Source organism: Triticum urartu, chromosome 3A (assembly GCF_056163025.1).
Source record: "Triticum urartu cultivar PI428250 chromosome 3A, HENAU_Tu73, whole genome shotgun sequence".
Lineage (NCBI taxonomy): Eukaryota > Viridiplantae > Streptophyta > Magnoliopsida > Poales > Poaceae > Triticum > Triticum urartu.
Window position 1 is genome coordinate 13,140,278 of NC_141875.1, and position 18,943 is coordinate 13,159,220.

Here is an 18,943-nt window from a genome sequence, read left to right on the forward strand (position 1 = left end):
ATTGTACAAGCATGATAATATTCTCAGTTGAGAAAAAGGTGCTCAAGCAGCGTGGATGCATGCTAACATATTATTTCAGTCCAAGGAAGACCGAATTTAGTAAGGGAGGGCCGCAACATCAATGCCTTCAACAAGGAAAAAGGGTGCCTGTAGGCGCCGTCATTGACGACTCCAGCCTCAGTCGGAGCACGGCTTTTGGCAGCAGTCTCCCCCTCCCAAACCCATGGCCCTGCCATCCCATCCAGCCTACCACCTCTGCGACATGTGAGCATCTTGCCACATCTCGCCCTTGATAAGTTTCCGACGTATCTATATTTTTTTTTGTATGTTTCATGCCACTATCTTATTTTTTATGCAAACTTTGATATGTATTTGGACTAACCTACTACTAATTGCAAGACAAGCACAATTACTTGTTTTCCCTTATGTGCGTAGGAACTTCATGGAAATTCAATGAAGTATGAAAAAACTTCAAGGTCCGGTAAAATTTGGAGTTACTACATATCTGTCCATGCAAGTCTAATTCTTAAAGATCATCACTTGCTTACCATGGTAGATTATGAACGTTCGGGATTGATAAATTATGAACGTTCGGGATTTGACCATGGTAGATTGAACGTTTATATGGTGATTTTAGTTGACGCGAGGATGACAAGCTTAGTTAGCAAGCACGGCAATTTTTTTGACAAAAAATAAACTGAGAGTCGATTTATCATGCTTATGAACTAAACTTACTGTGGTCAACAAATATTAATTGTCAAAAAGATATTCCCATGTTCTTTTTGTTGGGCCTGCCCACTGATCTCGGTGGGTCCCACGGCGCAGGAACCCCCACGTGATCATCCTCCCGTGGCTCCCTCGGAGAGCATCCCCCACCCCACCAGATCAGCTCGCCGTCCTCCTCCTCCTCCGGTGGACCGCGCTGCCGTGGGCGCAGAGCGAAGGCCTCCGCTCGATCCGTCCCGCGGGTGAGGAACCCCGTCTTTCTTTTCTTGGAGCTGATTTTAAGCTGGTTCTTGCTCGTCGCCGCTCAACGATCTCTGCTGGTCTCCTTGCAGAGCACCGATCGCGCTTTGATTCCCGGCCGTTTTGTTGGAGGCCAAGCGGAGGGGAGGGGGGCGAAGCGAGCAAGGAAGTAGCCTGAAGGTGGGGTGAGATGGGGAAGCAGAGGAACCAAGGTCTGCTGCCTCCGCCTGCGCCTTTCTCTTCCAGATTTCTTCTTTTCAGATGGCCTCTTTGCGATTTGCGAAATCTTTCCTCGTAGCGTTCGAGAGCTCACTGATCCCATTCCCACCCAAGTCAGCTTAAACTAGTACTCCGTACTAGTAGCATGTTGAACAGTAAAACAGAGATCTCCTGACATTGGTGGTGGTACTAGTTAACTGTAGGAGTATGATTTGTTTATGCTAAGCACACCTTTCAGCCAAAGTACTTGGCCAAGGGCAGAGAAAAAAAAGTAAGGTTTAGCGACGAACGAGCCTGCTGCTCTCCTAAATGAGCTAAATTGCAATCATCAAAGTTTTCTCCGCCAACCAGGCGCGTCTTCAACTTCGATTGACGAACTGCTGTGAACAAATCTTGCAGAAAATTCTAGATTTTTACAATCGGAGTTCTTCAAATTCGCATGCTAAAATACATGTGGGATGTTTGTGATTGGCTGCATGAAAATAATGTTAATGCATTTGTCATTAACAGTAATTCCACCGTTTAATATTTTACCACGTGTATTAAGTGAAGAGAGTTCATCATGGCCGGTCCTTCAAAGTCGGAGAGGCTCTCAATGCAAAGGCGAAAATAGCAGTTAATTAAGGAAAGATAGTTGTTTCGTTGATATGATATTAGTATCCCCATTCTTAAACAGGGGTTAGTTGAAAATCCAGTAGTCAGCTTATACTAGTGTTGAACTTACAGATTACTAAATTTGTGGAATGTGTTGAATTTCTTCAATGTCATCTGCACGTGGTTTCATTTTTATTGATAGACCAACATGGTCCCGTTTTGACTTACAGATTCAATATAGTTTTGTGGTACACAGAAGAATAACACATCAAGACAAAGCAAATACATAACCATCAGCATACCTTTTTTTTTCCATACTGCTTCTTCATGGTTTCTCTGGTCATCTACGTGTGCAGATTGATCCAGTGAAACTGAGGAAACTTGGGCCAGCGTTTAAGAAGAATGGGCCTGTAACTGCTGGCACTTCTTCTATCTACTATATATAAGGTTTGCAATTTTCGTACCCTTGTTATTTGTTTTACTTCTTTATATGGATATTTACTTAGATGGTAACTTTGCAAAATAGTTTAAACAGCAATATTCCAGTATGGTACCATAATCCTGAATAAAAACATCCAGCTACTAGAATTGAGCTATGTGCTTAAAGTGCCGCTATTCAGTATTTGTTAACATAACACTTTCATTCAGATTTATGATACTGCTTGGTCTAGCATTGTAGATTTATTTTTACATGACCAGACAATGTTGTATATACTCAGTAGTATAAATCATCGGTCTGTTCTGTGTCATCTTAAGAGAGTACTGAAGAGCTAGATTATTTCAGAGCTTCAGCCAAACAATGTTGTATATATTCAGTAGTATAAATCATCGGTCTGTTCTGTGTCATCTTAAGAGAGTACTGAAGAGCTAGATTATTTCAGAGCTCAAATTTTATTCTTTTTTGCACGGTTAAGATGAATTAAGCGAAGCGATGTTACATTAAAGTGTAACTGCAGTGCCTTTCTTATCTTCCAGCACTGTACAGTGATGGTGCTGCTGCAATTGCACTAGTCAATGGGGTGAAAGCTAAGAACCTTGGCCTTCAAGTTATTGCAAGGATGAAATTTGAGCTGAAGGTAGTCTGGTCTTGCCTTACATGCCTTGTCATTATTCATTGCTGGTGAAACAAATGTTGTTTGAATTTTTTTGACCCATTATTCTTGTTAATGAAGACTTGTACAAACATTATCCTTTCCTATGTCTCAAAACTGTGAACCTAGATAATATCATCCAATGATCTTTTTCTGTAGGATTCAATGTTATTTTTTTCTCTTTTCTTATTATTTTGCATTACAATGAGTTTTTTGCATTAGCACTCATTACAACTTCAAGCGCTTGTACTATTTACAACAGCTCCAGCTCTTGCTATCCTAAAGGTTATATCAAATTCAGGTCTCAAGATTCACAAATAGCCTCATTCTAGTGGATACGATCAAGAAAGCGACAGTTTGGTCACACTTGGATCCGGTAAAGCCATTTTTGTTCGATTTTTAGCAACGTCGCCGTTACTTTTTAACTCAACACATGGAGATGCTAATTGACCCGAGCTATGTGAAAAAAATCCATAATTGAGGAAGAACTCTAATTCTTACTACTACTCGAGCTTCTCGACCTCTTGTGAAATCTATTCATTTAGCAATATACAGAAGGAAATGATAGCTTCATTTTCAATCAAGATATACTAAATGGATATGTAGGAATCAAAGCAACCGCTAGAGCTCTGGATTCAGAGTTATTTGAATTTGCACATTAAAATATATATGACGGGTTATATGAAAATAATCTTACTGCATTTGTCTTCGATAGTACATTCATTGTTTTTTTACCACATGTACTAAAAAAGAGAGTTCATGGCCGGTGCTCCAAGTTAAAGAGCCATTCATGTTATAATAGCTACATAAATGTTCAAATATCTCGATTCTTAAAAAGGGTAGGTGACTTTGGTTATTTTTATTATCCTTGCTACTTGTTTCTTTTCCCTTAGGGGTGAAATGTCTGATGGATGGATATAGCTTCAGCTTGTTTTTATTCCTGCACCATTCTTCATTAATCATTGCTCACGCAATTTTACTATTTCAGGCCACAAAATGACTGTAATAGATTTCATAGATCTGAGTGATCATGATATTATTGACTTGAGCAGCAGCGATGACGAGACTGTTCAGGAGGATCATATTGCAACTCAGCACCGGGCGGCGTCGCTTGATAGGCAGACTATGCATGTCGTAGCTGGTGAAGGAATCCAAGATGTGCAGGCTGTGTTTGTTGCAGCTAGTGAAGGAAGGCAAGATCTGCAGGTTGTGTTTGCTGCGGCTAGTGAAGGAAGACAAGAGTCTGCTGATTGCAGACATGCTTTGGAAGCCACCACATCGTCCTTGGTTACGGAAAAAGAACCTCTTCTTGTAGCTAGTGAAGGAAGCCAAGATGTGCAAGTTGTGCTTGTTGCAGCTCGTGAAGGAAGCCAAGATGTGAAGGTTGTGCTTGTTGCAGCTACTGAAGGAAGTCAAGAAGCTGCTGACTCTGGAAATGGTTTGGAAGCTACAGCGTCGCCTTTGGTTACTGAAAAAGCACCTCTTGATATGGCTGAATCGCACAACTGTCCTCGCACTCCCACATCAGCGCCGTTCCCCAGTATATTCCTCTATCCCTTTCTCAGTACAGTTGTGTGTTTATCTTGCAAACAGTCCATATCATGCAAACATTGCAACAAATTATTATTATTTGAAGTTAACAGCACCCTTCTCAGAAAAAAAAAATTAACATTCACCTTCTGCATGCCCGACTTCTACAGTTCTGAAGGCTCCGACCTTTGAAGGTGGCGATGCAAAGATGGTAAGAGGGAAGGTGAAGCGTCCCAGGAAGAACTACCACACCGGTACTCCTAGGACAAGTCCTAGGTTTGAACTGAAGCCTGAATGTCGGAACGGGCCTCTGGAAGAGCTGCCAGCCGAGGCACTGACCTCTGAAGGTGGCGACGCGGAGCTGGTGAGAGAGAAGATGCAACATCCTGGGAAGGATTACCATACCGGCACTCCTGGGACAAGTCCTAGGTTTGAACCGAAGCGTGAATGTCATAACGGGCCTGTGGAAGAGCTGCCAGCCGAGGCTCTGACCTCTGAAGGTGGCGATGCGGAGTTGGTGAGAGGGAAGGTGAAACGTCCTAAGAAGAACTACCATACCGGCACTCCTCGGACAAGTCCTAGGTTTGAACCAAAGCATGAATATCATAACGGGCCTGTGGAAGAGCTGCCGGCCGAGGCACGGACCTCTGAAGTTGGCGACGTGGAGCTGGTGAGAGGGAAGCTGAAACATCCTAGGAAGAACTACCCTGCTGGCACTCCTAGGACAAGTCCTAGGTTTGAGCCGAAGCGTGAATGTCATAACGGGTCTGCGGAAGAAATGCCAGCCAAGGTTCTGACCTCTGAAGGTGGTGATGCTGAGCTGGTGAGAGGGGAAGTGAAACATTCTAGGAAGAACTACCATACCGGCACTCCTCGGACAAGTCCTAGGTTTGAAACAAAGCGTGAATGTCGTAACGGGCCTGTGGAAGAGCTGCCAGCTGAGGCTCTGACCTCTGATGGTGCTGATGCAGAGCTGGTGAGGGGCAAGGTGAAACATGCTAGGAAGGACTACCATACTGGCATTCCTAGGACAAGTCCTAGGTTTCAACTGAAGCATGAACGTCGCAAGGGGCCCGTGGAAGAACCGGCAGCCGATCACAAGAGGTTCCGCACACTAGAAGAATTAATTGCCTCTCCTGACAATGCAGAATCTGCGAAGGCCCCGTCTACTGACTCTCTGAACTAAGGTAGTCGACTGAATATGATCCCCATGAAACTTTCGAACTGTTGTTTCTCTAGATTGTCTCATGCATGTTTACTGAACCACCATTGTTGCATTTGTAGTGTGGCCGGAGCTCACGTTGCCCCATGTACTGTGAAGGCTGAACAACATCAGTAGTACTTGAAGAAAGCTGTTCCTTGGGAGTTGAGAAACAACATCAGGCTGCAAGCTGAGATGCAAGTGTGCACTAATCATGTAACCAACCAGCAATAGGTTGAAAATTGTGAGCAACTGCTGTGTGAAATTTGTGAAAAACTCTGTTTTTTATTTGGAGGCTGGAACTATATTTAGTTGTGTTCACAGGGGAATTTACAACTGTGAATGTTGAACAACGTCGGTTAGTGCTACTTACTGGAAGTAATTTCTTTTTGGCGAGGGTACTTGCTCGAAGTTCCGAGCCGGAGCATATACTCTTATAATTTGTGAGCAACTGTAAGCATAATAATATTGCAGAGACATATTGTCTGAAATCGTCTCATATTTTTCAAATACTAGTTCAGAACACTAAAACTGTATAACTGATGATATTCAGGACAGGACAGGGGTGTTGTTGATATGGTTGGTTCAGAAACACAGATATAACACACCAGGATTTATTTGAATCGTGAACGCTAACTTTTGGAGCATGTTTAGAACTACAAAGTCCAGGTTGCTCAGAAGGAGAAAAAAACAAGCACACACAAGACTTGATGCTAACTGTGAAGAGTAAATTGTAGACATGCCAGCTGCATGTAACGAAAACGGAAAGAGAGCAGGCAATAGTTAGTGAGCGTGAAGAACTTCATTTTCTTTAACTTGTTCTTGTTAAGTGAACAACCGAGAGATATTTGAAAAACAAGGGGAAAATGTTTTGCGCTGTTAGAAAAGATGTTGTAGGTGTCCGTAGCAGGAGGTGGGTCGACGTCGGAGCGTCGGAGGACGAGGAGGAGATGACGATGTAGCCGTGCAAGCACCGGACGATGCGGACATTTCAGTTTCTAGAACACATGGCAGAAAAATGGATTTGAGAATCTAATATGAGATGTCCGGATGCAGTTGTGTTAGTTTAAAGAGTGTCCGGTCACTGCCCGCGGACACGTCCGGACGCATCCGTGGACGTTTAAGGGGTCATATTTGTCATATACGGCTGTAGATGCTCTAACTATGAACAGAAAATTGTAGACATACCACCTGCATGTAACAAAAATGGAAAGAGACAATAGTTAGTGAGCGTGAACAACTTCTTTTTCTTTAACTTGACAAGATCAAGTGAACAACTCAGAGATATTTGAGAAAAAAGGGGAAATGTTTCACGCTGTTAGAAAAGATGTTAAATGCAGGATTTTCTCCTACAAATTTGACTAGTCTTTTTATAGGGTGGGGAATTTGACTACTCGATCTAATATCCTTTGGTTTAAGCCTTTAAGGACTCATTCAACTTGGAGGAAATCAAAACGTAGGAATTAAAAGTAGTACGGAAATTTGGTAGGATCCTAAAAAAATTTCTTGCCTTGTTTCTACGCAAAAAGAAGAGCTTTGAGTGGGCGCGTCGTTTCCTCTGAAAACATGAGAAATGAATAGTATTTTTATGAAATTCATGTACATGTACCCTACAAACCGGATGCATCTCTAGAAAATTCTGCTACGGAATCCTTGCTCCTATGTTTTTTCTATGAAAATCCTTCATACTAAATGAGGCCTAAAATCTGTTTTTTTTAGAAAAGAATGATTATTCCTTTTGGGAAAAGGCTATGAGTAGCTATCCTTTTTTAAAAGGTCGAGTTAGAAGTTCAATTTTTCTTATTATTATTATCGAGACACACATTTCAATTTCTAGAACACATGGCAGAAAAATATAGCACTAGGTAGATGTATGGAAGTACTAGTTAGAAAGAAGCTGATGGTAATGGAGTACAAGCATGATCGATATTTTCCAGTTGAGCAACAAAATGCCATCTTATTTGAATTTTGAAAGGGCCTGAGGGTGTGGGAGTAGCATGCACTAGTAAGATGGATGCATTTGGACTATACTAGTACAGTACAAAAGAACAATCTGGGTCATACATACGTACGAGTATAAATTAAAGAGATTGGATCAATCTTTTCCCTTGTCTCACACGCCACACAGACAGCAGTCTACTCGGAGTGGGTAAAGCTGCGTGCTAGTAGTACTGCTCTGGGAACTGACCACTCAAAGTAGTAGTACCCCTCACCTTCCCCATGGGATCGGTGGCTAGTGCTGTGCTGCACGTACGTAAAGGACTGGGCCTGCAAAGCATTTTACGTACTAGCTTTCTGTTTCAAACCTGACCCTGCAATGAGTGCTGTGAACTGCTGGTGCTTGTCTCGTTCCCATCTCCGGCATCACACGGCCATTGAAATCTCGGCCCGGCGAGGCGATGCACACACCCTACTTGCTACTTGGTGCCGTTCGTCGGGAAGAATCACCAAGCCAAACGACGTCCGAATGCCATGGGTTTTTTCACAACCCTATGCAGCCGCCACGTGAAAAATGCTTTGTCGGCCACCGCTTCCCCCTCCGGCTGTCAAAGTGTGGCGGGTGGTCTTCCCGGAGGAGCAGCACCTTTGTCCGGAGCCTGTGGCCGACGACAGAGGGGTGGTCGGCGGTGGTTTGTCGTAACTTTTGCATGGTGGTGATTCATATGGCCGATGGGGTGTCATAGGGGGTTTCGGGATTTTATCGCCTCTCTGAATTGTGCGTGCATCCACCATGCCAAAACATGGGGGACGCCAATTTGTTGATAAAGGATCTCGCGGCCACACGAATCTTTCACCCTGTGCGCAAAATTGGGAGGGGCAACAAAAAATTGGCTCGGATCCAAAATTTTGACAGTTATCCAAATGCATGCCCCATCCATGGGTAAAGCCCAAATTTTGGTAAGTAACTTCGGGCTGCCATTAGTCTCGTTGCCTTGTTTCTGTTTTTAATAAATTTATTTATGATTGTGTTCATTCAAGAAAGCAAAGGCCAAGGGCTTCTTCCCGGACTTGGCCTTTCTCGTACCGTCATGCTCCCAATGCGGCTGCAAGGGCCAATCTTCCAGATGGAGGCGGGCCGCATTGTCAGAGTGTGCCATGCTCTTCTTCTTGAAGGAGCGGCACCGGGCGGAGGTTGTCGTCTAGGGCGGTGACTACGACATGGTGACGTTCCCTATGGTCCGATGGGGCGTCATAGGTGATGTGGGCATTTATGGGCCCTTCTGGATTGTGTGTGCGCCCGTCATACCAAAACGTAGGCGAATTCACAAAAGAAGGATGTCGTGACTGCGTGAATCACACTTGTTGGGCGCAAAATCAGCATGGGCAACTGAAAAAGCAAGCGTTTTCACTCTCCACTAGCTTCTTCTGGATGTTGTAGTACTAATTGTGAAGAGGAATTCCAGTGTAGTTTCTTTTCGTACCGACGGTTCAAAATTTCAACGAAATTTTGCGTATTTCAGTTCAGTCCAGAATACTTGCAAACCTGAAATTTCGAGCCAAATTCAAACTAAAATTTTAAATTAGGTTAAAAATCATTAGTAATTTTTGAATTTTGAAACTCAAAATCCGAAATAAGTCCCAAATTTCTGATTTTTTTTACATATTTTGGTGATGTCCGATTTTTTTCCGTTTCTGGAATAAAAAACCTTACCGACATGGCCTTTTGGGCTGGTCCATCCATAGTTACGCTCGGGGTACCCCGTAGTTACCGAAGAGCATTGCGCGCTTTTTCATTTAAGAGAGACGATAGAACATTTACAAGATGACTACACAGCGCAAAGAGCGCAGTCCACAGGACCAATCTATAGCTTTGCTACGTTACATCTCTCGCTAGTCCACCTATCTTGGCTCTAATCCACAGTTGGAATTCATCTTGGATACTACGGGCCACTACATGCGGCATAAGAGTTATCCAAATGCATGCCTCACCCATCGCTAAAGCCAACAATTTGGTAAGGTAACTTCCGGCTGCCATTAGTCTCATTGACTTGTTTTCTATTTTAATAAATTTATGATTGTGTTCATTCGAGAAAGCAAAGGCCAAGGGTTTCTTCCCCGGGCCCGGCATTTCTCGTGCCCCGTCATGCTCGCAATGCGGCTGCGGGGTCCAATCTCCAAGATGATGGTGGGCCCCATTGTCAAAGTGTGCCATGCTCTTCTTCTTGGAGGAGCGGCACCGGGCGGAGGTCGTCGTCTGGGGCGGTAACTACGACATGATGGCGATCCCTATGGCCTGATGGGGCGTCGTAGGTGATGTGGGCATTTACGGGCCCTTCTGGATTGTGTGTGCACCCGTTATACCAAAACATGGGTGAATTTACAAAAAAGGGATGTCGTGGCCACGTGAATCACGCTCATGGGCGCAAAATCAGCAGGAGCAACCGAAAAAGCAAGGGTTTTCACTCTACGCTAGCTGACATACTTCTGTTATGAATGGAACAAAAGAAACAACTGGTTTGGATCCAATTTTTTTATAGAAGGAACCCATCCATATGAGATCGTGAAAATTTGCTTTCGATGGGAGTCGAACCCCGGTCCTCAAAGGAACACCAATGTGTCCTTACCGCTGGGCTAGAGCCCTAAATTTTTTGGGAGTTACCCAAATGCGTGCCATGCCTATCAGTCAACTCCAATATTTTGGCAGGGTAACTCTCCGCTGCCATTGAGTTTGTAAGTAGATTGTTTTGGTGTCGATGACTTGTTTCTATTTTAATATAGAAAGATTACTTTGCCAGGAAATGATATTTTTTGCTCACAAAGGTCATTCATATAATAAAAAGAATTATGATCACGTGTGGTAGTAGAAGTTACTAGCTGAACAGAGCATTTTACTGTGCAGGGGAAAAAAGGTTCCATCAGATAGCAATGGTATGCACAAAATGCATGCATTTCTTACATGAGATTGAGCTCTACTCTTGACTTGAGATAGAATGCGTCCGAACAAGCCGCTGCATGTGTCTCCGGACATTTAGTGAGGTCCGTTTTCATCAAGTTTGACGCATCATACCATTTGCATCAATAATAGTACTGAAAAGCCATGAGAAAAACAAAGACATATAGGGATTGACTATTCGTCACCCTGAGTGAGGAATAGTTATTTTTCACCCCCTCTATTTTACCATCAATGCACCGTAATTTTACGTTGCGTAAGTTCTGTCTTATTTCTGACGTAAAAAGAGACCGTAAGAAAATATATAATCGTCATAAAAAATATTTTATGTTATGTAAAATTACAAACGTAAAAACATAGTGTAAAATACACATAAATTGCAAATTTTCTAGTCTTATGACCTATATTTTTATTTTCTTATGCCAAATTTTACGTAATGAATCAATATGAAAATAACTATTTGAATTTGAAACATAATTTAATTATGAAATAATCGTAAGATTACCTCAGGTGAAGAATAATTTATTATGCACCCTGGGTGATGAATAGTAACTATATATATATATATATATATATATATATATATATATATATATATGCAATCAAACGCTTGCATGAGACAAATTGATTTTTTTTAAATCACACTCTGTAATATAAAAAGATATATGTTGCTTGATGTCCCCATGAAAGAGCAACTTCGGGAAGTCCATGCGGGAGCATGTGGAGTTGATAGGCTTGACCGAGAGTGTCGGTTGTGTGGGGAAGTCGTCTTTGATGACCGAGGCGGACTTCTCGACACTTGTCACCCCCGATAGCGGTAGGCTATGCGCCATAGCCTGCACTCACATTAAATGTGTGGACGAAAACGTGACCTCACACGGCCTCTGTGAAAGTTGTCTACACGTGAGGCAGGTGTGTTGAGGAGGCCCGTGTTCGTGACACCTAGCACCGTCCCAAAACGTCACTGCTGACGTTTTGGTAGATCAAGTTTAACCAGGGTATTTTAAATTGACAGTAAACCTACACAAAGGTCCGCATGCCGCCACGTAATTAGCTCCTTCTGGGATGTTGTAGTATTAATTGTGAAGAGGAATTCCAGTGTAGTTTCTTCTCGCACCGAGGATTCAAATTTTCAACAAAATCTCGCATATTTCAGTGGAGTCTGAAATACTTGCAACCCTGAAATTTCAAGCCAAATTCAAACTAAAATTTAAATTCGTTTTAAAATCAATAAAAAATGTTGACCTTTGAAACTCAAAATCCAAAATAACTTTCGAATTTTCAAAATTTTACATATTTTTATGACGTCCAAATTTTTTCCGTTTCTGAAGTAAAAAGCCTTACCGACGTGGCTTTTTGGGCTGGTCCATTTGTAATTACGCTCGGGGTACCCCGCTTTTAAATATGCCGACATGCATCGGGCGGAAAATCAAAAGGGGCAGCTAAAAAAAGCAAGCGTTTTCATGCTCCACTAGCTGACGTAGTCTTCTGCTATCAATAAAACCAAAAAATAAATCAAAAATCAGTGAGTCGGATCTAAAATTTTGGGAGTTATACAAACGCATGCCATGCCCATCAGTCAATACCAACAGTTTGTTAGAGTAAACATATGCCCAGCAGATGTTTACTCTTATAGTGTCGATGACTTGCTTTTATTTTAATATAGAAAGATTGTTTTGTTAGAAAATGGTTTTTTTTGCCAACAAAGCGCATTCATATAAAAGAAGAATTGTGGCCATGTGTAGTAAAAGTTACTAGTTTTTTTGGGGGCAAACTCCAGCCCTCAGAGAGGGCTTAACACTTTATTATTAGCAATCTAAGGAGTGTACAGACATAAGTTTCCCCCTTAGGAAGGAGATGGCTTGAAAAGACCTTTTGGAATTACATCTAGAACCTTTGCTGCAAAGAAAAGTAGAGCTAGAGGAGGCTTTCTTAGCAAGATTATGAGCCATAAGACTTTTGCTCCTTGCAATGTGCTCAATCATGTAAGAATGAAGAGTGAAGACAAGATCAAAGAAATCAACAAAGCATGTCGTATGCTCCAATGTCCAGGATGCCAAATCAAATCCTTGGCCTCCGGAACTTGTACCGAGGTCCTGCAATCAGAGGAAAAAAGAAACAGTGTTCCAGTTCAAAGCATTGACGACTGCAGCCGCTAGAACTAGAAGAAGTCCCATTGATTTGCTTGTGCCTGCAAAACTGAACAAACTTTCATAGCAGACGCTTGAACAAATATGGAATGGTTGCTTGATCCATTCCTTAGGAAGACTCTGAGAGAAGCTTCATCAACATTGGCTAGGTATCATGCATGTTGAATATTCAAATTCATACATAGAGAAGAGTTGACAGTCCCGCAAAAAAAGAAGAAGGGAGATTGTTTGACAGAAGGCCTCCTTTCTTCCTTGCTATGCTCCAGTAAACCCGCATTAAGCGTCGCTTTGGTGTCATGGATAACATTTCTTGACATGAGATTGAGCTCTGCTCTTGACTTGAGATAGATAGATTGCAACAGATGCAAATGAAATGCTTGCAAGTTGGAATGACATAACACCGGAAGAAGATATCCTCCGATTAGCACCAAGCTTAATATCCTCCGATTTAGGTAAGTACCCTACAATGATTTAGGACTACCATCAAAGATGAACTGCATCCCCTAATTATAACATGACCCAAATACTTAGTTTAAGCTGGAACACCAAAATACTAAGCAACCACGAACTGCCTTGAGTGCTGGAGCTAATCACACCAATGCGTCGGACCAAGGGGAGAGCTTGTCGATGCGGATGTGCAGAGGCACTTCCATGGACGCAGCCCCATCCCCTGCTGCTGCTGGCACCAGGTACATTGGCGGCACCATCAGGAACGTGGGCTCGCCCGCGGCGACCACGGCGCCGGGCGACGAGCTGCTCCTCATGTGCATGTCCACCAGCACCATGTCCTCCTTGCCGCAGTTCGCCGCCTCGAGGTTGACCCACATCTTGCACGCGAACCGGGGCCGCGTCGCCGCGCTGGCCCTGGCGCACACCACGGACACGGCGGTCACGCCGGCGCCGAGCGCGCCCACGGTGAGGAGGAACACGCGGTTGTCGTCGTCGCCGAGGAGCACGAGCCGCGGCGTTGAGACCGGGAGCCGGAGCTGGCTGGCCTTGCCGTACTGCAGGGCGCGCACCGGCACCGAGTGGACGGTGTGGAGGTGGCCGGCGAGCGCCTGCGGCGCGCCGACGTAGCCGCAGCCGGGCTCGGTGCAGCGGCAGGGCGCGTGCGGGCACGCGGTCTGGTGGTCGGCGACCTCGTGGTAGGTGACGTACCTCGTGCAGCCGGGGTTGGGGCACTCGATCCTGGTGGAGGAGACGACGGCGTCGAGCGCGGGGCAGGGGTCGAAGAAGCCGCCCCCGTCGACGCACACCTTGCACTGGCCGCAGGGCAGCTGGGCGACGCAGCCGCCGCAGGCCAGGTGCCCGGCTTTGCACTGCAGCAGCAGGAGAGGAGCACAAATCGAATCTTGAGGAAGGAAAGAATCGAGCTTTCACCAGCGCCAATCGAGGAAAGAAAGAGCGGAACCTGGAAGACGGGGGGCTTGAAGGGGAGGGTGCAGAGGTGGCAGTGGAGCAGGCGCTTGTCGATCCTCACGGCGAGCTCCTCTCTCGGGCTGTACGGCGCCGCCGCCGCCGCCGCCGCCGCGACGACGGGGCTCCCTTCCCCTCCTCCGGCGACGAGCTCTTGCTTCACGCGGGCGTCGGGCAGGTCCAGGCGCGGCTTCTTGGCGCTCTCCTCGTCGGCCTGGTCCGGCGAAGCCCTGCTCCTCCCCTCGGCGGCGGCGCCCTGCATCCTGGCTGGCCGGACTTTGGGGAAAGAAAACCTTTCTAGCAGGAGATGGGAGAGAGAGAGAGAAGTGGAGAGGTCCAAGAACAAAAGTTCCACACTGTTCCAAGTAGACTAAAAATGCTTTCCTTCCTTCCTCATTGACCGGTCCTGGATAGCATTAACCTAGTGGAGTACCAGTACCTTGCCAATGCTCTTCATGATAAACGAGCCAAATCGAGTACCTTGCCAATGCTCTTCATGATATACGAGCCAAATTGTGGGTCACCACTGTGGTTTCCATTCCCAAACGAGTATATGGTATAGATATAAGCCGTGTTCTTAATCAATTTCATTATTGTCAGTTTGTCCATGTATTCATGTTGTCTTCTCTTTCAAATACCTACAAGGTTGACGATTGCAGGTCCATGTTGTTCTAGAAACATTGAGGAACTGTCGGAGTAATGGGCCACTGTAGGCTAACCCGAGCTCCAGAACCTTTTAAGACATCGGGGCAGGCAAGGCGACCGACTGCCCACTCACGGCCGAGTCCCGGGGACGAATTCAGATAAGCCGACTCTTGACTGGCGACTTCCAGAGAAGCCGACCTTGGGGAGTCGGCCCACGATTCCAGCAAAACCCCATGTCCTCATCAACAGGGACAGGACAGGGGAGTGGCTACAGTGAAGACTGCTCCCACCCCTTTCCAAGGGCAAGCATGGTCACAGTACACCGTACTGAGGAGATCTTCGTGCGGCGTGGCACTGTTGCCGTGCCCGCTGTCGGTGTCAAAACCGGCGGATCTCGGGTAGGGGGTCCCGAACTGTGCGTCTAGGCCGGATGGTAACAGGAGGCGAGGGACACGAAGTTTTACCCAGGTTCGGGCCCTCTCGATGGAGGTAAAACCCTACGTCCTGCTTGATTAATATTGATGATATGGGTAGTACAAGAGTAGATCTACCACGAGATCAGAGAGGCTAAACCCTAGAAGCTAGCCTATGGTATGATTGTTGATGTGTATGTTGTCCTACGGACTAAAACCCTCCGGTTTATATAGACACCGGATAGGGTTAGGGTTACATAGAGTCGGTTACAATGGTAGGAGATCTGAACATCCGTATCGCCAAGCTTGCCTTCCACGCCAAGGAAAGTCCCTTCCGGACACGGGACGGAGTGTTCAATCTTGTATCTTCATAGTCCAGGAGTCCGGCTGAAGGTATAGTTCGGCTATCCGAACACCCCCTAATCCAGGACTCCCTCAGTAGCCCCTGAACCAGGCTTCAACGACGACGAGTCCGGCTCGCAAATTGTCTTCGGCATTGCAAGGCGGGTTCCTCCTCCAAGTACTTCTAGAAGATTTTGAACACAAAGATAGTGTCCGGCTCTGCAAAATAAGTTTCCACATATTGCCATAGAGAGAATAATGTTTACACAAATCTAATCTGCCGACGTATTCCGTAGTGTGACATCACACCACGGCCAAGCTTTTATTCGAACCGTTTTACTGTCCCATCTTAGCGTGTTATGCGAGGCGGTTTCCTTGGCACGTCTTGTTAAAGCAGAGATCGTGTCCCCTTATTCCGGGATTCTCATCAATACGGGCGTGGGTAACCCAACCGCTTCTAGGACTCCTAGATCATAGGCAAGTCCAAACGGACACGGGGAGGACGCTCGATATCCACCCTCTTTATAAAGGGACGAGGCCTTTTATTTTCCCCTCCCGTGCTCAATCGAATCCTTCCCCCACCTCAAGCTCAAACGCCCAAAGTTCAGGTTAGGTGCTTCGAACCTTCAGTCATGTCCGGATCTAGCCTTCAAGGCTGATGGGTGCCTTCTTCCGTCACGGAAGAAGACGTCAAAAAGTTGAGGGAGGCCAGATATCTGACCGCCGAGATTCTGCATCGGCTGCCTCCCCGGGGGCAGGCCGTCCCTTCCCCCGAACCCAACGAGAGCGTCGTGTTCGTCTCCCACTTCCTCCGAGGTCCAGGCCTTGCATTGGATCCTTTTGTCAGGGGCTTGATGTTTTACTACAGGCTAGATTTCCATGATCTAGCTCCAAACTCCTTTCTTCATATCACGACATTTATTGTTGTGTGCGAGGCCTTCCTCCGGGTTACCCCTCACTTTGGCCTATGGCTCAAGACTTTTGAAGTAAAACTGAAGATGATCGAGGGGTAACATGCGGAGTGTGGAGGTGCCTCAATACGCAAGATGACTGGAGCTGCATGGCCCAAAGGTTCCATTCCAGAGGTGTCTGAATTGTGGCAACAGGAGTGGTTCTACATCATGGCTCCTAGAAGTGCCAAGTGGGCGGCCGCCCCTGTCTTCCGCCCGGGCCCTCCACCACAACTGATGTCATGGATTAGCAGAGGATTGAGCTAGGGTCCGGCCAAGGACGTGCCTATACTGCAGAGCCGCATTCAAGATCTCTTTAATGGAGATTTCAGTTTGGTTGCGGTAGCACAAGTTATGCTGGTTCACCAAGTCCAGCCTTGCAAACGCCGGCCTCTTCGCTTGTGGGAGTTTAATCCCGAGGGACCGCGGGCCATTCAAAATTTCCTCGGCCTGACGCTCGAGGAGATGTACAAGTCGTTCTTCGAACCTCAAGTGGAGTGTCCGGAAATCACCGAGGACGCGGGCCTGAGTAGCAACCGCGCCGCCGAACAGGTAAGGCATCTTCCGGCCGAACGTACTATCTCTCCTTTGTTACGAAGCTATTTCTAAGAGTTCGCTTTTTGACCAGGACTGGCTAACAAAGGCGAAGTTGATTCGGTGTTCGGCCCCCCTCCCCGAGGGTTTGGAAAATCCGGTATTGGAGAAGATGCTCCAGACCACACCCTGCCCGGAGCCTTTAAAGGAAAATACTATGGATGGTAATGCGGGCGGACGCAGGCCCTCAACGCTGCCCATTCTAGCCGAGGGAGCGAGCGTCTCCATGAAGGAAGACGACCAGAAGAGGAAAAGAATTGCGCCCGGGGATTCGGAAGCCGAAACTTCCAAACGAGGGAAGAAGTCTCCCACAGAGGGTCCTACCTCGGGGGCGCCGTTGCCGCACAAAGTCCGCGAGGGGATCAATTCTCCCATGAGTCGTAAGTGACCCAAAATACCTTAATAGTACAGATATGTCATATTTTCTTCTGAGAAGATAACCGCTGCATGTATCTTTGCAGTTCGGGCCTTAGCCCCTCTCAAATGAGCTCGTCTTCGGGGGATCTTCTTCCAGAGATGATAGAGAGCGAAACGCCCCCTTCGGACTCCTCCGCTCCGGAAGCGGGCGACCCTGAAGTGTCGTCGCGGAGGGCCTCTCCGAGTTCGGCGAGGCCAGAAGATAATCCTGTCGACCCCCGAAGTTCCCAGTGTCCGGCTCCCGAAGAGAGCAGACAAACGAGTCCGGCACCGTCTAGTGTGCGGTCGGATTTCTGAGGGAGTTGGTGGGGCGAGCGGCCATCTTAGATGAACACCGTGTGCTGATGAATACGGTGATGGAGAGAATCTCGTCCGCCGAAAGCGGATTGCATAAAGCTTTTACGAGTCTACTAACAGGGTTTGAGGTACGTAAAATAATGTATGATAGTCCTGCACATAGTAGGTGTGCCCTGTGTAGATAGTATCCCCTAAGACTCTGGTTGTCGTCGGAAACGACGACAAACAGAGGATCATATTCCCAGGTAATAACCATACTTTCTCGATGTGCAGGTGATGGAAGCTCCGGTGGCTAGCCGGACTAGCAACTTTGCCCATTTAGAACGGCAGTTGGATGCGACAGACGCCGACATCGAGCTTGTTAACAAAAGGCTTGACGAGGCACGGGGTAAGTGTCATTATCTGGTGAACGTCACATAGGAAGAGTAGCATGATGCCAGTATCTTTAATATGTTGTGACTGCAGATGGGGCTGCCAATGTTGAAGCCTTGCGGGCAGAACTTGCCCGAGCCAAGGAACAAGCGAGGTTGGGTAATGCGGCTGCTTTAAAGGCGGCCGAAGAGTTGCAAGCCGAGAAGGCCGCACATGGCGAGAGCCGAGACAAGATGGCCAAGATGGCCATAGAATTAAAAGCCGCCGCCGACCGTTGCCGGGTTCTTGAAAAGGAAAACCAGGCGAAGGCATCGGACCTTGAGAAGGCTGCTACGACAAGAAAGGACCTCCGCTCTGCTATGAGGGCAAAGAAGGAGGAGCTGCAGGAAGCCGAGGATATTGTAGCTGGGAAATCCTTTATGTTGCGGAGGAAGTTCGGAGATCCATGGTATGCCCCCTGGATCGGCTGTGGAGCTCGGAGGATGTGTATATGGATTTGGCGACGAGCGATGGCGATGCGGCCAAGTACTTCCAGGGTCAGACGGACCATTGAGTGGACTAGTGGAGTACATTGCCAGTGCTCTTCATGATAAACGAGCCAAATTGAGTACCTTGCCAATGCTCTTCATGATATACGAGCCAAATTGTGGGTCACCACTGTGGTTTCCATTCCCAAACTTATATATGGTATATATATAAGCCGTGTTCTTAATCAATTTCATTATTGCTAGTTTGTCCATGTATTCATGTTGTCTTCTCTTTCAAGTACCTACAAACGTGCGATAAAAGGTTGACGATTGCAGGTCCATGTTGTTCTAGAAACATTGAGGAACATAATTGTAAGCGCAAGTTTTG

General features: G+C 46.2%; 2 protein-coding genes across 4 annotated transcripts; one reads left to right on the top strand and one right to left on the bottom strand.

Moving 5' to 3' along the window:
* Positions 1-802: 802 nt before the first annotated feature.
* LOC125529930 (uncharacterized) lies at positions 803-6,156 on the top strand. Of its 3 annotated transcripts, none has more exons than XM_087545969.1 (8): positions 803-968; positions 1,059-1,178; positions 2,136-2,226; positions 2,755-2,855; positions 3,172-3,246; positions 3,859-4,410; positions 4,571-5,587; positions 5,685-6,156. In XM_087545969.1, exons 6-7 carry the CDS (start codon positions 3,867-3,869, stop codon positions 5,584-5,586), a joined length of 1,560 nt encoding a protein of 519 aa, XP_087402095.1. In that variant the 5' UTR covers positions 803-968; positions 1,059-1,178; positions 2,136-2,226; positions 2,755-2,855; positions 3,172-3,246; positions 3,859-3,866; the 3' UTR covers position 5,587; positions 5,685-6,156. The 3 variants fall into 3 exon arrangements, with proteins under 3 accessions (XP_087402095.1, XP_087402097.1, XP_087402096.1); XM_087545971.1 differs by having other exon boundaries at positions 3,923-4,410; XM_087545970.1 differs by lacking the exon at positions 3,172-3,246.
* Positions 6,157-12,991: 6,835 nt separating this feature from the next.
* LOC125547612 (uncharacterized) lies at positions 12,992-14,466 on the bottom strand. The gene is made up of 2 exons (XM_048711432.2): positions 14,054-14,466; positions 12,992-13,961 (listed from the first exon to the last, which is right to left on the bottom strand). Exons 1-2 carry the CDS (start codon positions 14,318-14,320, stop codon positions 13,233-13,235), a joined length of 996 nt encoding a protein of 331 aa, XP_048567389.2. The 5' UTR covers positions 14,321-14,466; the 3' UTR covers positions 12,992-13,232.
* Between the last annotated feature and the right edge of the window lie 4,477 nt (positions 14,467-18,943).

Coding starts and splice junctions, on each gene's coding strand:
- LOC125529930 (XM_087545969.1), top strand. CDS start 3,867: ATGACTGTAATAGATTTCATAGATCTGAGTGATCATGATATTATTGAC. Junction 4,411..4,570: donor CACATCAGCGCCGTTCCCCA/GTATATTCCTCT, acceptor CGACTTCTACAG/TTCTGAAGGCTCCGACCTTT.
- LOC125547612 (XM_048711432.2), bottom strand. CDS start 14,320: ATGCAGGGCGCCGCCGCCGAGGGGAGGAGCAGGGCTTCGCCGGACCAG. Junction 13,962..14,053: donor TCAAGCCCCCCGTCTTCCAG/GTTCCGCTCTTT, acceptor CTGCTGCTGCAG/TGCAAAGCCGGGCACCTGGC.